The sequence below is a fragment of the Camelina sativa genome, chromosome 19 (genome assembly GCF_000633955.1).
Source record: "Camelina sativa cultivar DH55 chromosome 19, Cs, whole genome shotgun sequence".
Lineage (NCBI taxonomy): Eukaryota > Viridiplantae > Streptophyta > Magnoliopsida > Brassicales > Brassicaceae > Camelina > Camelina sativa.
The window spans coordinates 17,529,165-17,546,589 of record NC_025703.1 but is presented as its reverse complement, the minus strand read 5'-3'; the positions used below and the strand labels follow the sequence as shown (position 1 = coordinate 17,546,589).

At 36.0% G+C, this 17,425-nt stretch overlaps 3 protein-coding genes across 3 annotated transcripts in view; all 3 read left to right on the top strand.

Moving 5' to 3' along the window:
• The window catches only part of LOC109130854, a 2,542-nt gene extending 1,447 nt beyond the window's left edge, over positions 1 to 1,095 (top strand). Inside the window, exons 2-4 of the mRNA XM_019240927.1 lie at positions 4 to 243; positions 400 to 825; positions 911 to 1,095. Coding sequence (XP_019096472.1) covers positions 4 to 243; positions 400 to 825; positions 911 to 1,095 — 851 coding nt within the window. The remainder of the gene's footprint in view (positions 1 to 3; positions 244 to 399; positions 826 to 910) is intronic.
• LOC104767925 lies at positions 2,795 to 3,979 on the top strand. The gene is made up of 5 exons (XM_010491888.1): positions 2,795 to 2,923; positions 3,020 to 3,281; positions 3,492 to 3,585; positions 3,671 to 3,813; positions 3,891 to 3,979. The coding sequence occupies exons 1-5, from the start codon at positions 2,795 to 2,797 to the stop codon at positions 3,977 to 3,979; spliced, it is 717 nt and encodes a 238-aa protein (XP_010490190.1).
• The window catches only part of LOC104766603, an 11,783-nt gene continuing 1,622 nt past the window's right edge, over positions 7,265 to 17,425 (top strand). The window contains exons 1-24 of the mRNA XM_010490512.2: positions 7,265 to 7,375; positions 7,469 to 7,759; positions 8,035 to 8,094; positions 8,186 to 8,278; positions 8,528 to 8,747; positions 9,198 to 9,304; positions 9,432 to 9,494; positions 9,703 to 9,803; positions 9,952 to 10,046; positions 10,161 to 10,181; positions 10,421 to 10,516; positions 10,641 to 10,761; positions 10,842 to 10,979; positions 12,214 to 12,404; positions 12,821 to 13,092; positions 13,400 to 13,501; positions 13,767 to 13,943; positions 14,038 to 14,226; positions 14,965 to 15,206; positions 15,317 to 15,463; positions 15,655 to 15,883; positions 16,405 to 16,533; positions 16,623 to 16,751; positions 17,187 to 17,240. Coding sequence (XP_010488814.1) covers positions 7,370 to 7,375; positions 7,469 to 7,759; positions 8,035 to 8,094; positions 8,186 to 8,278; positions 8,528 to 8,747; positions 9,198 to 9,304; positions 9,432 to 9,494; positions 9,703 to 9,803; positions 9,952 to 10,046; positions 10,161 to 10,181; positions 10,421 to 10,516; positions 10,641 to 10,761; positions 10,842 to 10,979; positions 12,214 to 12,404; positions 12,821 to 13,092; positions 13,400 to 13,501; positions 13,767 to 13,943; positions 14,038 to 14,226; positions 14,965 to 15,206; positions 15,317 to 15,463; positions 15,655 to 15,883; positions 16,405 to 16,533; positions 16,623 to 16,751; positions 17,187 to 17,240 — 3,273 coding nt within the window. The 5' untranslated portion in view covers positions 7,265 to 7,369. The remainder of the gene's footprint in view (positions 7,376 to 7,468; positions 7,760 to 8,034; positions 8,095 to 8,185; positions 8,279 to 8,527; positions 8,748 to 9,197; positions 9,305 to 9,431; positions 9,495 to 9,702; positions 9,804 to 9,951; positions 10,047 to 10,160; positions 10,182 to 10,420; positions 10,517 to 10,640; positions 10,762 to 10,841; positions 10,980 to 12,213; positions 12,405 to 12,820; positions 13,093 to 13,399; positions 13,502 to 13,766; positions 13,944 to 14,037; positions 14,227 to 14,964; positions 15,207 to 15,316; positions 15,464 to 15,654; positions 15,884 to 16,404; positions 16,534 to 16,622; positions 16,752 to 17,186; positions 17,241 to 17,425) is intronic.

Genomic DNA, 17,425 nt, shown 5'->3' with positions numbered 1-17,425 from the left:
TAGAAATTATTGAAGCTGTGAATTGTAACAAGGGAGGTATGTTTTTTGTTCATGGATTTGGTGGTACCGGAAAAACATTCTTGTGGAGTATTCTTGGCGCTGATATTCGATCTAGGGGTGATATTGTTCTTAATGTTGCATCGAGTGGTATAGCTGCTTTACTTATGGAAGGTGGTAGGACAGCTCATTCTAGATTTGGTATACCCATCCATGTGGACGAATTTACAATATGTTCGATAGATGGTAAATCACATGTTGCCGAGTTAATTAGAGAAGCAAAGCTCATTATATGGGATGAGGCTCCAATGATGAACAAATTTTGTTTCGAAACCTTGGATAGGAGTATGCGAGATATTAGTAAATGTGATCGGGTCTTTGGAGGTAAGGTTTTTGTTTTAGGGGGTGATTTTAGACAAATTCTACCGGTTGTACCAGAGGCTGGTAGAGTTGGGACAGTGTTAGCTTCTATAAACTCATCGTTGCTTTGGGATAGTTGTAAAGTACTTCGGCTTACACAAAACATGAGGCTTCGCAAGGCCAAAAATAGTCAGAATGCAGATGCTCTCTCTACGTTTTCAAAATGGCTACTCGATATTGGGGATGGCAAGATCAACGAACCTAACAGTGGTAAGGTCGAAATAGAAATACCCGAGGATTTAGTAATTGCTGCATGTGACAATCCTATACAAGCAATTGTTAAACAAATATACGGTACATCATTTGCAACAAGGACCGATGCAAAATTCTTTTGCGAAAGAGCTATTCTTAGTCCAAGAAATGATGACGTCGATAAAATAAATCAATATATGCTCTCTCAACTTCCAGGTATATTAAGAGTGCAATTTTTTTTTTGGCAAACAAAATTCAATATAACGGTTTCTTATTTTGGTTTTATTATATCCTGGGGAAGAGAGACAGTATTTGAGTTCAGACAGCATCAAGACTTCCGATACAAGTGCTTACGACGATATGATATACACTCAGGAATTCTTAAACAGTATTCACGTTTCGGGATTACCTAACCATGTTTTGACGCTGAAAAAGGGAGCACCTATCATGTTGCTTAGGAATATTGATCCTAAAGGAGGTTTATGAAATGGTACGAGATTGATTGTCACTCAAATGGCTAATCATGTTATTGAAGCAAGGATTGTAACAGGTAAAAGAAATGTCAACGATAAAGTTCTTATCCCTAGGATGTTTGTGTCGCCACCGGATGCAAAGTTTCCCTTTCGTATGAGGCGTCGTCAGTTTCCCGTTGCTCTTGCATTTGTGATCACTATAAACAAAAGCCAAGGTCAGACGTTGGAACATGTTGGATTGTATCTACCCAAGCCCGTATTTACACATGGACAACTATACATTGCATTTTCTAGAGTGACAAGTAGAAAAGGATTAAAGATTTTCATTACTAATGAAGAAGGGAAATGTCAGAACAAAACCCTTAATGTGGTTTTCAAAGAAGTCTTTGAAAATATATGATTTTCTTTTAATCATCTAATATCTACTATAACGTTTCATTTCATATTATTGACATCCGATTTTTAGTTTTTCCCCTTAATAATATTACCTTTTTACATATTAATATCTAAGTGTTTAGTTTTTAAAAATAAAAACATGAGAACATCTGCAATAGTTTAACATAAATTATATTTTCTACATACAAGTGTGACAAACCTTATATTAAAACTATATTAATTTATATAATATTAGTATTTTTAATAATCCGACTAAAGTGAGAAACTAAAAAGATTAAGACGCAATGTTTAGTCGTGACTCTTTGTATTCTTACAAATCAAAAATCCCCTTTTTGTTTTCGATAACAGAGAAGAATCAAGAAAAAAACTTAATTTGAGCAAAATCATGAAATTCGATTATATCGCTGATCTGCTTCCTGGAAGAACTAATTGGTGTATCAACGCCAAGGTCTTACATTCTTGGNGGATTACCTAACCATGTTTTGACGCTGAAAAAGGGAGCACCTATCATGTTGCTTAGGAATATTGATCCTAAAGGAGGTTTATGAAATGGTACGAGATTGATTGTCACTCAAATGGCTAATCATGTTATTGAAGCAAGGATTGTAACAGGTAAAAGAAATGTCAACGATAAAGTTCTTATCCCTAGGATGTTTGTGTCGCCACCGGATGCAAAGTTTCCCTTTCGTATGAGGCGTCGTCAGTTTCCCGTTGCTCTTGCATTTGTGATCACTATAAACAAAAGCCAAGGTCAGACGTTGGAACATGTTGGATTGTATCTACCCAAGCCCGTATTTACACATGGACAACTATACATTGCATTTTCTAGAGTGACAAGTAGAAAAGGATTAAAGATTTTCATTACTAATGAAGAAGGGAAATGTCAGAACAAAACCCTTAATGTGGTTTTCAAAGAAGTCTTTGAAAATATATGATTTTCTTTTAATCATCTAATATCTACTATAACGTTTCATTTCATATTATTGACATCCGATTTTTAGTTTTTCCCCTTAATAATATTACCTTTTTACATATTAATATCTAAGTGTTTAGTTTTTAAAAATAAAAACATGAGAACATCTGCAATAGTTTAACATAAATTATATTTTCTACATACAAGTGTGACAAACCTTATATTAAAACTATATTAATTTATATAATATTAGTATTTTTAATAATCCGACTAAAGTGAGAAACTAAAAAGATTAAGACGCAATGTTTAGTCGTGACTCTTTGTATTCTTACAAATCAAAAATCCCCTTTTTGTTTTCGATAACAGAGAAGAATCAAGAAAAAAACTTAATTTGAGCAAAATCATGAAATTCGATTATATCGCTGATCTGCTTCCTGGAAGAACTAATTGGTGTATCAACGCCAAGGTCTTACATTCTTGGAGAGTCAGAGAGTTCTTTACCAAGCGAGTTCTTCTTCTTGTGGATGAAAAGGTTATAGTCGTTAGTTGAATGATTTTTACTTAAATTTCGAGTTCTAATAGTTATTGTATATAAGACTTCTTACATAATTGTTGTTAAACTGTGAAGGGTGACACAATTGAAGCTCCTTTACCTGATGCACTCGCTAACCTTCCTAAATATATAGACGATGGTGAGTGGTACAGTATTAGAAATTTCAAAGTGATCAATCCAACCGTGGAGGAGAGGAACACTCATCATCCCTATCAGATTAAATTTACGGGTAAAACCACAATGTACCTGCTCGAATCATTGAGTCCCAAGAATTACTTTCGGTTCGAGGATTTGGATGACATAAAACGTGGAAGAATAGATCATCCCATTTCTTTCGGTAAAAATTTCTTTAATAGATTTTATATTATTTTGGAACAATCCGTCAATATACTTAATGGGTATCTTTGTGTTCAGAAAATTAGATTTTTTTTAGGATTTATGGAACTTTGTGTATTGGTCCTTCACATAAAAAAGAACGACTAACACTTTACCAAAAATAGATTAGAAACACTTTGTAAAACTAAATTATGTCTTTTCCTCAAATTAGATGTTAGTGCGTGTATAATGGATGTGGAAGATAGAAGAAGCCCTGCGAGTATCATTGATATTAATGAAGTTGTTCTCATGTTGTTGAATGGCAGGTAAAAGATATTTACTCTACCTTTATGACTGTTACATTTTAAAGTTGTCCCTGTTAAGATTTTTATTGATTTGATGAACATGTAGGTGTGAGACTGTGAAGTGTCGTCTCAAAGACAACTACGCTTCTCAATTCAGGACCATATGGCAATCAAGCGGGTGCTATCTCATATATAAATCCGAACCTCTGTTCTGTGTAATGCGGTTTATGAGGGTTGGTGAATATGAAGGTATGTAACATAAGTTTTTCTGATATAATCATCATAATGTAATCAATAAATTCACCTAAAATTCTAAATCTCCATAGGTGCACCATGTCTTGAAAACACCTTGGACTCTTCGAAGATCTTCATAAAACCAAAATTCGAAGGACTAGAGCATCACCAGGCTATGTAAGATGTAATTATGTATATGAAATCAAATTATGTATGATGTTAAAGTAAAATTCCTTAAAATACTTATATATTTACAGGACTGAATTTGCTGGACGTTATTACATAAACCATGTGATCAAGCAACAAGGTGAAAGCTCAAGAACTCAAGTGTAAAGAATGGGGCATTGGCCGTTAATTTTTTCTTTAAGAATGTCTAAAAAATTTAGTATGTTTGTATTAACCGGAACTTGAAATCCAACTTTGTATTACTCTCATCTGTATTTTGTAGCTGAGATAATACATTATAATATATAATTTTGAACTATTGTAAATTGCTTACGCTTTTCAAAATTTGGAATCTACTTATTGAATTCCAGTATCTTTTTTTCTACAGTTTAGTAGATATTTTAAAGACTCAATTAATATTTCACATTGAGAGTATTATTTATATTTGGTAAAATAACATTTCTGTATATATGCAAATACAAAACTTCTTGACAATCTAATAAAACATTTAAAACTTTACACTATATTCACTATATTATTGTGGATTCATAATAATAATCTGAATTAGAAGCTTATAAATTTACACTATATTTTTTTTTTTAAAACAAAATTTGATTTACAAGATTTGTATTGAAGAAGTAAGAAATATTTGTTATAAGCATTGGTGACCACATTTTAGGAAAAGAATGAAGAGAAATGTGACATTCCTCTTTGTTCCACAATTTTTTTTTACCATTTGATAGTAATAATTTTTCCTTTACATTCCTCTATATTCTTAAGAAAATAAGGAACAATAGAACAAAAGTATTCCTCCCCAAAATTGATGAGGAACAAATGGAACAGAAAAAAGAACAAATATTAAAACTCGTTTTTATATTTTAAAATAAATAAAAAATAAGTTTATTATTAATATTCATTTTTCTAATATAATAACTTTCATAATTTCATAATGTATTGACAGAAAAAAAATATTTTTGATATGAATTTCATGTTAAACTAATCTTAAGGCTATTTGAAAACTATATATGAATAGTAAAATAAATTTAAGAGACTCATGTTTATATCGTAAATAAAAACTAAAAATATTTTAAATTACCTTTAAAATTGTATTGTAGGTTAATTTACAGTTAAAAAAAAACAAATGTAAAATTAATTGTATATACATTAGAAGTAGTATTAGTATTATTATTGAATTTGATTTATTTAATGTTTAATATATTTGAAAAGATATTTTTATTGTTTGGTTATCATTTACTATTTAGTTCATTTTCTGCAGATTTTCTTTTCATTCCTCAAAAACTGTTTATTCCATTGCGCATTGTTCTTTTTGTTCCTTTTCTTTTTGTTCTTTTAATGGTTACCAGTAGGAGCCATAGTCATTTTAGTTATTGTTATGTTGTGATATTTTCTAGAAATTAACTTTGTAAATTAGTATAACTAAAAGGGTAAATTGCTAAACGTACTTAAAAAATATTAATAAAGATTTTTCTTAGGTTAACAAAGTAAAACACCAGTTTTTCGAATCAAAAATAATTCAAAACTAAATTGATAGAGGCTTTGGATGTTTGAGAGATTTTTGATAGTTGTTTTCAGATTTTAGTTGTTTGATTTTGGTTTTTAGATTTCGCAAAATAAATTTACAAACAAATGAAAAATTAGAAAAAAAAAATGTTTTGTAGAGGAAATCTCAAAAATTAATTGAAGTGGGATTTTGGATTTTGTTAAGAAATTAGTAAAATCTTCAAGAATCTGGATTTCCTATTTTTTAGGGAAACCATTTTTCATAAAATCTTGAATGGTTAAAAAATGGATTTTTGAAAAATCAAAATCCAAAAACCATTTGAAAAACTATGTCCAGTCAGAACCATGGATCCCCGATCCGTCAGCGCGACCGTCACAAGGATTAACTAATGAGAGAAATCCCTTAATTTGTGTTAACACTTTGATCGATTTCAACACAAAAAGGTGGAAAATGGAGCGTCTTCGGGAACTCTTCCCCCCGAAATAAATTATCCTTATTTTGGGAATTAAACCGAGCTTAATTGAGTCGAGACACGGGTATTCGTGGACCCTAACAAAGTCTGGGAATTATACCGTTAAGTCTGGATATGAAGTCACGAGAGTTATCTCTCGTCCTGTTTGCGACCTCCCTCTTCAGGGACCTAGTGTTACGACGCTCAAGGTGCAAGCATGGAAGTTAAAAACTTCACGAAAGCTGAAGCATTTCGTGTGGCAATGTGTGACTGGATGGTTGGTAACATGCCAACGCTTGCATTATCGCCATATTGGTAGAGATAAGGATTGCCCTAGGTGTGGAGCGGAGGAGGAAACTATAAATCATATGTTATTTGAATGCCCCCAACACTTCAAGTGTGGGCTTTATCAACAATTCCTACTAATCCTATGGTGTTTCCCTCATCTTCCCTATATAGTAACCTTGATTTTTTATATGGGAGCGGTAGAGACTATGGTGCACTTGATCAAAATCTGCGGGCATTCTCTTGGGTGGTGTGGTACATTTGGAAGGCAAGAAACAAAAAAGTATTTGAAAATATCTCTGAATCTCCGCAAGATACAGTGGAGAAAACTATCTAAGAGGAAGAAATTTGGAGAAGAGCAAATAATAGAGATTTAGCACTAGCGGTAGTAGAAGAAAGCACACCTTCGACCCCAATTTCACAAGAATCTCCTATATGCTTTATAGATGGATATTGGCATAGAGAGGTGGATAGGAGTGGGCATGGTTGGATTGCATCTATTGGTGATAAAATCTTGCACATAGGGTTAAAAGGATCGCGCAGAAGCCTATCCCCTTTACATGTAGAGTTAGATACCCTTATTTGGGCTATGAAGTGCTTATTAGCGTTGGACTTGGATAAAACTCTTTTTGCTACGGATTGTTCAGATCTCCTAAAGATGACGTCTAATATCGAGGATTGGCTGACCTTTTCATCAGAATTGAAGGATTTTACTCATTTCAGAGATAGATTTGCTAATTTTAGTATTATATATATTCTCCGATAAACTTGCGAAATATGCAAGAACACGAAGTTTCTGTTTTTCTCATGTAAACTCATTGATACCTACCTGGCTCACTCTCTGAAATAGAGTCATCTCTGATAACTTAATATATAGGGTTTGNAAAAAAAAAAAAAAAAAAAACTACCTCCAGTCAAGGCCAGAGTGTTCGTATTTTGGTTTTTGGATTTCTCCCCGTCGTACCGAATTGCCTAATTCGAAGACAAATAAAGGATTCATGTGCATCTCACGTGCGTCGTGACAATTCAACAAAACTTTTTTAAGAATTTTGATTTTATGTTCTTTCAATTCTAAAGTTGCGTCGCCTTGTCGAATCGCCCGTCACTAAAATCTTCTCCGAGTGCCCTCCTCCGATCTGCCACTAGTTATGGCGGTAAACATCGCCGGATCTCCACCGTATTTCTTCTAAGCTTCATAGGCCAAGATACGAATGCAAGTTTACCTTTATTCCATTTCATTTTTACAGGAATCGTCTGGTAAAACGCTAATGGATCTGATCTCGGCAGATCCAACCCCGGTTCCTGCACAATCTACTTCTTCATCCGCCTCTTCCACGGCGTCTCAGCCATCTCCTGCTTCCGCATCGGCGGCTTCACATCTGCACCACCCTATGTCGACGAAGACGACGCTGGGTGAGAAGAAATCGAAGAGAGCCACTTTGATGCAGATCCAGAACGACACTATATCTGTTGCCAAAGCTGCACTGAATCCTGTTAAGGCTAATATCATGCCACAGAGGCAGAGACAGAAAAAGAAGGTTCGATCTATTAATTGAATTTTGGTGCCAATTGTTTGGCACATTTCTCTTGTGTGTTTGAGCTCCCTTAGTTGTTAAGCAAAGTGAACCCTGGACTATTGGAGTTAAGATAACTCTTGGAAGGCTTACTTGTAGATTTGAAGTGTTTAATAGGAGGAATACAATATACTTCTGTGTCGTTCGGTGTTAGCAGAATAGTAGAGGAACAAAATCTACTTATTTCTTGTTCTTCGGTGTAGTTAACTTGATTTTTAATGTTCGAAATGACTTCACAGCCAGTTTCCTATTCGCAACTTGCAAGGAGCATTCACGAATTAGCTGCCACCTTGGATCAGGTTAAGTTCGTGTTCTTACTGTCTTTAAACCGCTGTTGGTCAAAGTAGTATCTGACCGTTTCTTCTTTTCTCTTCTTTCACGAGTGAGCAGAAAAGTTCTCAGAAGCAACTAGTGAATCACGTGTTCCCTAAGCTTGCTGTGTACAACTCCGTTGATCCTTCTCTGGCCCCATCTCTTCTTATGGTATGTGGCACTGTTTGCTGGTTTGACAACCAGTTATTCTCAGATCAATACTGTATTGTTTCTCGTATTATTTGTTTTAACTTTAACATGGAGCATCTACATATTATTGTTTCGATTAGAGTTATTTTTTTTTTCCTTTACCCATTGATGTTACATGAATCTTAAAAAAATGTGCATTTTGAATACTATCTGTCAAAAGAGAGGCACCAGGTTTTTAGCATTTTTTTTTTTCTCTCGTTATTGATACAGCTTAATCAGCAATGTGAAGACAGGAATGTGCTACGCTATGTCTATTATTACTTAGCTAGAATTTTGTCCGATACGGGCATGACTCCAGGGGGTGGTATCCCCACTCCTAACTGGGATGCTCTAGCAGATATTGATGCTGGTGGAGGAGTCACAAGAGCTGATGTTGTTCCTCGGATAGTGAATCAACTTACAAGCGAAGCTACAAATTCTGAATTCGAATGTGAGTTTCAGATTCAGCCTTTAGTGTTTTCTTTTACATATATATATTTCAGCCTCAGAGGATGAATGCCATGTCAGTATCTCATTGTGAAATTTTGTTTTTACTGGAGTTTTGAGGATTGTCGAAATCTGATTTATCTTTATAATTGTATTGCTTATAATGTTTCTTAAGAAATATCCCAGTAACCTCGTAATTTCTCTAAAATGGACCCAAATACTGAGAGCAGTGATGCAAAAAGGTAGTTGTGTAAGATGTGGTTTTAGTTTTGGTGTGGAATAATTTGGGGGTTATGGAAGTGAGAACCAACATCTAAGACAGAAAATAAAAAATAACAGTTCGGCATCATGTGGAGAGAACTTGATTTCCTACTTTGTTACCGTTCTCTTGCAACTTTCCAACTGTCATTGGAATGGTGATGAATTTCTAACCTTATCATGTGTTATTCTTCAGTTCATGCTCGACGACTGCAAGCTTTAAAAGCTCTGACATATTCACCGTCAGGCAATTCTGAGCTTTTGTCAAAATTGTATGAGATTGTATTTGGCATCCTTGATAAGGTTTGTCTGATGCTCTCAACAAGATGCTTTGTTTATTTTCCATAAGCCCTGGCGTAGTTCATTTTCTGCGCTCAGTGTGATTTAACCTTAGTTTCAGCTTTAAAACATATGTTTCATGTCCTTTCAGGTTGGTGATGTTCCGCATAAACGAAAGAAAGGGGTCTTTGGGACAAAAGGGGGTGATAAAGATGTATGTTTCTCAACTCTTAGGTTCCTCCAGTAAAAGACTTAATGCTTCCGTAGAAGTACTGTTCCCTGCATTTTATTGTTTTCTTTTCTATTATTTGCCATGCTGTGGNCCCCCCGTGAGTATACAGCTTCTGGATTGCAGAAGGAATCCAGAAGGTTAACACTTAAACTATGTTATTAACTTAAGCGTTCTGTCTCCTTTTTGTTAGTCGGTTATGCGGAGTAACTTGCAATACGCTGCTATGAGTGCACTGAGAAGACTCCCGATTGATCCAGGAAATCCACTTTTTCTGCACCGTGCAGCCCAGGGGTAAGACTTTTTTTTGGTTCTTTCTACTTTCTAAGTGATGATATTGGAGTTAATTATAGATGGTTCTCAAAAGAGCAATTTTTTAGTCTATTCCTAATTTTGCTGTATGTTGAACACTTATTCTGCTATTCACATTGTTATGTTGCAGTGTTTCCTTTGCTGATCCTGTTGCGGTGAGGCATTCGCTGGAGATTCTATCTGAGTTAGCCACAAGAGACCCCTATACAGTAGCAATGACATTAGGTGAATAATTTGTTCTGTTCCCCCTAAAATTGTTTGTCCATTCTATTTATGCGTAGACACAAAATTATTTGTCATTGAAAACTTGATCTGTGTCTCTTGATCTTTTTGTTGCAGAAAAGCTTGCGTCTCCAGTAGGTATACTTTCTAGGCCTTTTATCTCTTAAAGTTAATTTGTCTGTACGTCATGTTTACTTGTTCTAATTATAAAAAAGTCTCTGGAACATGAGTCTTAATTGCATTGTACAAATTGTTCCACTTATGAGACGTACCCTTGATACCAGTCACAAGCAAACTATCATTTTATGTGACCACTACGATGATTTCAGATCAAATATGGGTTAGCTGATATACCTTTCTTCTGTACACCCAATTAGGAGCTTTGCAAGATATCCTACATATGAATGATGTTCTTGCTAGGGTTTCCCTGGCTAGGTTGTGCCATTCGATATCTAGAGCTCGGGCGTTAGATGGTAAATATATCGAGCTCTTTCTCTTTCTACTGCCTGTTCTCGCTCTGTTATTTTTATCTGGTTATGTGGGAAAGGTTGTTTTGAGGAATTACAAGTTACTAGTTTCTTTTCCATCTTCTTACAGAGAGGCCTGATATCAGGTCTCAGTTCAACTCAATTCTCTATCAGCTACTCCTAGATCCAAGTGAAAGGGTCTGCTATGAGGCGATTTTGTGCATTTTGGGAAAACATGATAATACTGAGAGGCATGAGTTCGATGGCTTTGATTTCTCTTAGTTCATTCTTTGTAAGGTATTCAATAACCACAGTTTACTGCATCGTTTAGGATGGATGAGCGTGCTGCTGGGTGGTATCGCTTGACCAGGGAGATCCTTAAGTTACCAGAAGCACCATCCTTGTCATCCAAGGATAAATCTCATAAAACTAAGCGTCCACAGCCTCTTATTAAGCTTGTAATGAGGAGGTAATCCTAGCTTGGTAGAAGACCATATCTAGAATTGCAGATCTTATGGATCCCTTTCTTCACTAGAACGTTGCTTTGGATTGTAATGATCCTTATAACTGTGTTCTTTGCTAATTGATCTTGTTCTTTAAGGTTAGAGAGCTCATTTCGCAGTTTCTCTAGACCGGTACTTCATGCAGCAGCAAGGGTTGTCCAAGAAATGGGAAAGAGCAGGGCAGCNGCGTAGACACAAAATTATTTGTCATTGAAAACTTGATCTGTGTCTCTTGATCTTTTTGTTGCAGAAAAGCTTGCGTCTCCAGTAGGTATACTTTCTAGGCCTTTTATCTCTTAAAGTTAATTTGTCTGTACGTCATGTTTACTTGTTCTAATTATAAAAAAGTCTCTGGAACATGAGTCTTAATTGCATTGTACAAATTGGTCCACTTATGAGACGTACCCTTGATACCAGTCACAAGCAAACTATCATTTATGTGACCATTACGATGATTTCAGATCAAATATGGGTTAGCTGATATACCTTTCTTCTGTACACCCAATTAGGAGCTTTGCAAGATATCCTACATATGAATGATGTTCTTGCTAGGGTTTCCCTGGCTAGGTTGTGCCATTCGATATCTAGAGCTCGGGCGTTAGATGGTAAATATATCGAGCTCTTTCTCTTTCTACTGCCTGTTCTCGCTCTGTTATTTTTATCTGGTTATGTGGGAGAGGTTGTTTTGAGGAATTACAAGTTACTAGTTTCTTTTCCATCTTCTTACAGAGAGGCCTGATATCAGGTCTCAGTTCAACTCAATTCTCTATCAGCTACTCCTAGATCCAAGTGAAAGGGTCTGCTATGAGGCGATTTTGTGCATTTTGGGAAAACATGATAATACTGAGAGGCATGAGTTCGATGGCTTTGATTTCTCTTAGTTCATTCTTTGTAAGGTATTCAATAACCACAGTTTACTGCATCGTTTAGGATGGATGAGCGTGCTGCTGGGTGGTATCGCTTGACCAGGGAGATCCTTAAGTTACCAGAAGCACCATCCTTGTCATCCAAGGATAAATCTCATAAAACTAAGCGTCCACAGCCTCTTATTAAGCTTGTAATGAGGAGGTAATCCTAGCTTGGTAGAAGACCATATCTAGAATTGCAGATCTTATGGATCCCTTTCTTCACTAGAACGTTGCTTTGGATTGTAATGATCCTTATAACTGTGTTCTTTGCTAATTGATCTTGTTCTTTAAGGTTAGAGAGCTCATTTCGCAGTTTCTCTAGACCGGTACTTCATGCAGCAGCAAGGGTTGTCCAAGAAATGGGAAAGAGCAGGGCAGCGGCATTTGCTATGGGATTACAGGACATTGATGAATCGGTTCATGTAAATGCATTTTCTGACGCTGTAGATGATGGTGAGGCCAATGAAAATTCTCACCCAGAAGGTACATTGTCAATACCCTCTTACCATGAGTACAATCTTTTTATTGTATTATTATACACCAACTACAAATGTGAGTTAAGTCATTTCATCTATGCTTGGATGGTGCTTCAATATTATCCGACTATTTTATTGTAGCTCTAATTGTAACAAAACTACAAATGTGAGTGAACTCAATGCTCAGATGTCCGTACTAAAATAATATGATGGTTTACAAGTCTTTTCTTCTAACCTAAATAAAGTAACATGTTTTTCCTGTCACTTTGATTTCCCTTTACCGAGCTATTACCTATGTAGGGTTTCTTTCCAATTTTCGAGTTTTAATATGTTCCAAAATCACCGTGAAATTACCTTCTTTCCCACTCTTTGTTTACATGTTTACCCTTATTTTTATCAATTATATTTGTTCGACTATTACAGGAATTCGGAGAACATCATCCATATCTGCAGGGCCTGGTCGCAATGATACAATTGCAAGTTTACTGGCTGCATTAATGGAGGTGGTTCGAACAACAGTAGCATGCGAGTGCGTGTATGTCCGGGCAATGGTTATCAAAGCATTGATATGGATGCAAAGTCCGGATGAATCATTGGATGAGTTGAAATCAATCATTGCCTCAGAGCTTTCAGATCCTGCTTGGCCCGCAGCTCTTGTTAATGATGTTTTGCTTACTTTGCATGCTCGCTTTAAGGTAAGTACGATATTTTCTTCACTTGTTGATTTGTATTTGCAAAGTGCTTACAAGTTTTAGCAGCTCTGTTGTTTGTCCAAAATCCTATAACTAGGACATTTGTAGTAGTTTTCTTGTGTATGGAATCTCTTTAATTTCTTAGATTTGTAACAAGAGGTATCTGGCAGAAAAAATTTGCACCTAGGAACTTGTGACAAATTTCATCTGCTGTGATGAAACTGATGACAAATACGAACAAATATTTGAAGAGTGAAACGTGCACTGTTTTCTTCTGTCTAGTTGACTCCGTTTTATTATTCTTTCACAGGCAACTCCAGATATGGCTGTTATTCTTCTCGAAATTGCCAGAATATTTGCTACCAAAGTTCCGGGGAAAATCGACGCTGATGTCTTACAGCTGCTTTGGAAGGTATACTCTGTTTCCTTATTTAATTCTAAAGCTATTGATACTTACTTACAGCAGTTGTATAATCCTCCTGTTTCAATTTGATTGCGTTTAATACATTTTGAAGTTTGTATGCTTGTCTAGTTAATATTTGGTAGCGATAGATGTGGGAAAAAATAAGTAATTGCAAGTATATTTGTAAGGCTCAAATTATTGTGGGATATGGTGATGAATTTTTGCTACCTCTAGTACTTTATTTGATACAATTTATTAATTGATCCACTTCTAGACATGTCTTGTTGGAGCCGGTCCTGACGGGAAGCACACAGCTCTGGAAGCCGTCACGATAGTACTCGATTTACCACCTCCACAGCCGGGGTCCATGGCAGGACTGACATCAATTGATAGGGTCTCTGCATCAGATCCCAAGTCAGCTCTCGCGCTGCAGAAATTGGTGCAAGCAGCAGTAAGCATTCCTCAGATTGTTTTACATGCATTTGGTAATCTTTTTCTCAGAATGCTACCTTTTCAACACCTTACATGCATTAATACTATGGCAGGTATGGTTCCTTGGAGAAAATGCAAACTACGCCGCTTCTGAATACGCCTGGGAATCTGCAACTCCACCGGGCACTGCACTTATGATGTTGGATGCAGATAAAATGGTTGCCGCTGCCAGTTCTCGCAATCCTACCCTTGCTGGTGCATTAACTCGTCTCCAGAGATGTGCATTTAGTGGAAGCTGGGAGGTATACCACTATATTTTTTTGGTCATATTTTCTTTTTTTGAATTTTATTGTTTTTAATTAGACAATTTGTCAAAGGAGTTGGCCACAAACCAAACCCACAAAAACCCTTAGATAGAACTCACTATAAATGCTAGCTTAAGGGTTTGGGCGCCCTTTGATTTATTCCTCTTCTATCCAATGTAGGATATTTTATCCACATTCTTATCAATATGTATATGACCTGATTGTGTTAAGTCTTAGATCGTAAACCTTGTTTGGGAGCATTTTGCCTGGTAAACATGTGGTGCAACTTTCTATATTTGTAGCTACACTCTAGAGCGAAGACCATAGCTCGAGACCCTTTTTTAAGTGCGGACAAATTGGATGGTCTAGTTATCTAGGTTTTAGTAGCTGATTCTTTTTAAGGTTTCAATTTTTTCTTTACATGAAACAAAAGTTGAAACCTGGAGTAATTGTGCCTGACCAGAAACTATAAATGTAAACAAATGAAAGTTGACTTCAATGATCTTGTATGGTCTCTCTTTCTATTTAAAGCTTCATTACTGTCCAGACCTTTACTGTTATAGAAAATCGCTGACTATAAGTTGTGATTCTTAATTCAATGTATGATGTTCTTCCTAGCACTTTAGTTAGAGTCTTATTGAAGCATAGACATGGTTATGCCGTCAGGACACGCTACTAAGATGAGTATTACTTCTACGGTTTCCCGCCTAATTTTAATGTTTCTTTCATACACAGGTCCGAATTGTTGCAATTCAAGCTCTTACTACGATAGCTATTAGATCTGGTGAACCTTTCAGGCTGCAGATATACGAGTTTTTGTACACTTTGGCAGAGGGTGGTGTGCAATCTCAACTTTCTGAAATGCACTTGAGTAATGGGGAAGACCAAGGAGCTAGTGGTACAGGACTTGGAGTTTTAATAACTCCGATGTTAAAAGTTCTGGATGAAATGTACATAGGACAAGACGAATTAATCAAGTAAGGAAGAAATCTTTCCTTCTTTTCCTTTTTTTTTTAATGTGATTCATGCATGTAACCTGTATATGATATTATCATTGACATATGACTTTTTCCTTGATTGTAATTAGGGAAATACGCAATCACGATAATGCAAACAAAGAATGGAAGGATGAGGAGCTGAAAAAACTCTACGAAAACCATGAGAGGCTGCTCGATTTTGTATCCATGTTTTGCTATATTCCGAGAGCCAAGTATTTACCCCTGGGCCCGATAAGGTAGCATTCTGAATTCATTATATCAACCCGCGACAGCCTGTGACAGTACTTGATAAAAATTCATTTTATGTTTGGTTATCTTGCTGTCTATCTGTTTTGTGCACATTGCATGCTTACCACAACCATACTTTTCTGTCTCTATTCTGGTTTCGTATGATAACAGTCTTTTTTCTTACTTGTAAACTATGAAGTGCAAAGCTCATTGACATATACCGCACAAAGCACAATATCAGTGCATCTGCTGGGTCCACTGATCCAGCTGTTGTTGCTACCGGAATTTCGGACTTAATTTATGAGTCCACGCAGCCTGCCCCTGCTGCCTCAAACTCCAGTGGTCTGGATGATGATTTGGTGAATGCTTGGGCTGCCAACCTTGGCGATGATGGTCTTCTTGGAAACAATGCCCCAGCAATGAGTAGGGTCAGTTGCTATTTTTATCTGACTTTTTAAGATAACAGATTAGCATGTGTGCAGTTAAGAGCCTGTGTGTACTATTGAAATATTCTTCTAATCATTAGATATAGGATATGATGGGGCACAATAAAATTTTCTGATAAGGAATCAGAAAATAATAATAGTTGTGTGGATTACCCATTGGAGTAAAACCTCGTTTTCAAACAAGACTTAATAAACCTATTTTACATTACAATAAAGTACCATGCCTTTGTTCGGAACTGGTCTGAATGGGGTCAATACTGAATGCTTTGGGACTGCACTTGTGATGACAAGTTTTAGTATTGAATTTTCCGATTAAAAGTAGATAGTGGTTCTACTTGCATTACATGCCATTAAGGCTTCAGTAGTAGTTAATCCATTCATCTGATTATCTGTTCATGTGAACTTATGATTTACCGGTATTTTTTCATATATAGTTACATTATAGATGCTACATACTACTTTATTTCTGCAAATGAAACTAAGACCTATTTAATACTTGTCAGGTCAATGAATTCCTTGCTGGAGTCGGAACAGATGCACCAGATGTTGAGGAGGAGAATGTCTTCTCTAGACCTTCAGTTGGCTATGATGACATGTGGGCTAAGACTCTTTTAGAAACTTCAGAATTGGAGGTATACTGTTAGCTTTATCCATCTCAGAGCTTTCTTCAAAATGACTTTGTTATAGCGATGCTTAAACATGACTTTTGTTGTATTTACAGGAAGAAGATGCTAGATCAGGTTCATCGTCTCCAGATTCTACTGGATCAGTGGAAAGTTCCATATCATCTCACTTTGGTGGAATGAACTACCCATCATTGTTCAGCTCAAAGCCTTCCTCACAAGCAACGGTAGGGTACACAAATTCTTCCTTTAATTTCATTTTGTATTACCACCTAGTATGGGCCAAAGAGTCTCCTGTAGTTATACGATGATTCGGTTCTAGAATATTTTCATTCAGTTGATTATTTCTAAATGTCTTAAGTCTTAGTCACAATGAAAACTGAGAACCAAGAAAAAAGCTTGTTTCAGTGAGTTAATAGAATATGAAACCTAATTCTGCTTCAGTGACGAAGTATAAATATCTGTGAAAATGTTCCTCAAGTCTGTTTTTTCATAAACAATAGTAACCAGAGATATTGATATGCATGCAAGTTGTGTCTTAAAAGGAAAAGGCATGAATATAGTTTAAGCATAAAGAACGCTGAACTATTTTTGATCATAAGAACTCATGGAGTATTTTGTGCCAACTAATTTTAACTATATGAATGTGGTAACTCAAATAGGCAAAATCGGGTGGAAGCAAATACCAGTCCACATATGAAGGCTATGGTTCCCCAGTAAGCTGATATTCTTTTCTGTGTTTGTATATGTTGTGAAATGGGCTGATTGTCTGTTAGCATGGCCATTTCTTATTCTTCCTTCACTCCCTTTCAGATTAGAGAAGAGCCTCCTCCGCCTTATTCATATTCTGAGCCACAAAGTCGTGAATCGTTTGAGAACCCTGTAGCAGGGTCTGGTTCTC

What these genes read in the sequence shown, in the direction of transcription:
- LOC104767925 (XM_010491888.1), top strand. Translation starts at nt 2,795, where the DNA reads ATGAAATTCGATTATATCGCTGATCTGCTTCCTGGAAGAACTAATTGG. An exon ending in TTCTTCTTGTGGATGAAAAG is followed by an intron (nt 2,924 to 3,019) that starts GTTATAGTCGTT and finishes TAAACTGTGAAG; the next exon opens with GGTGACACAATTGAAGCTCC. An exon ending in GAGGGTTGGTGAATATGAAG is followed by an intron (nt 3,814 to 3,890) that starts GTATGTAACATA and finishes AAATCTCCATAG; the next exon opens with GTGCACCATGTCTTGAAAAC.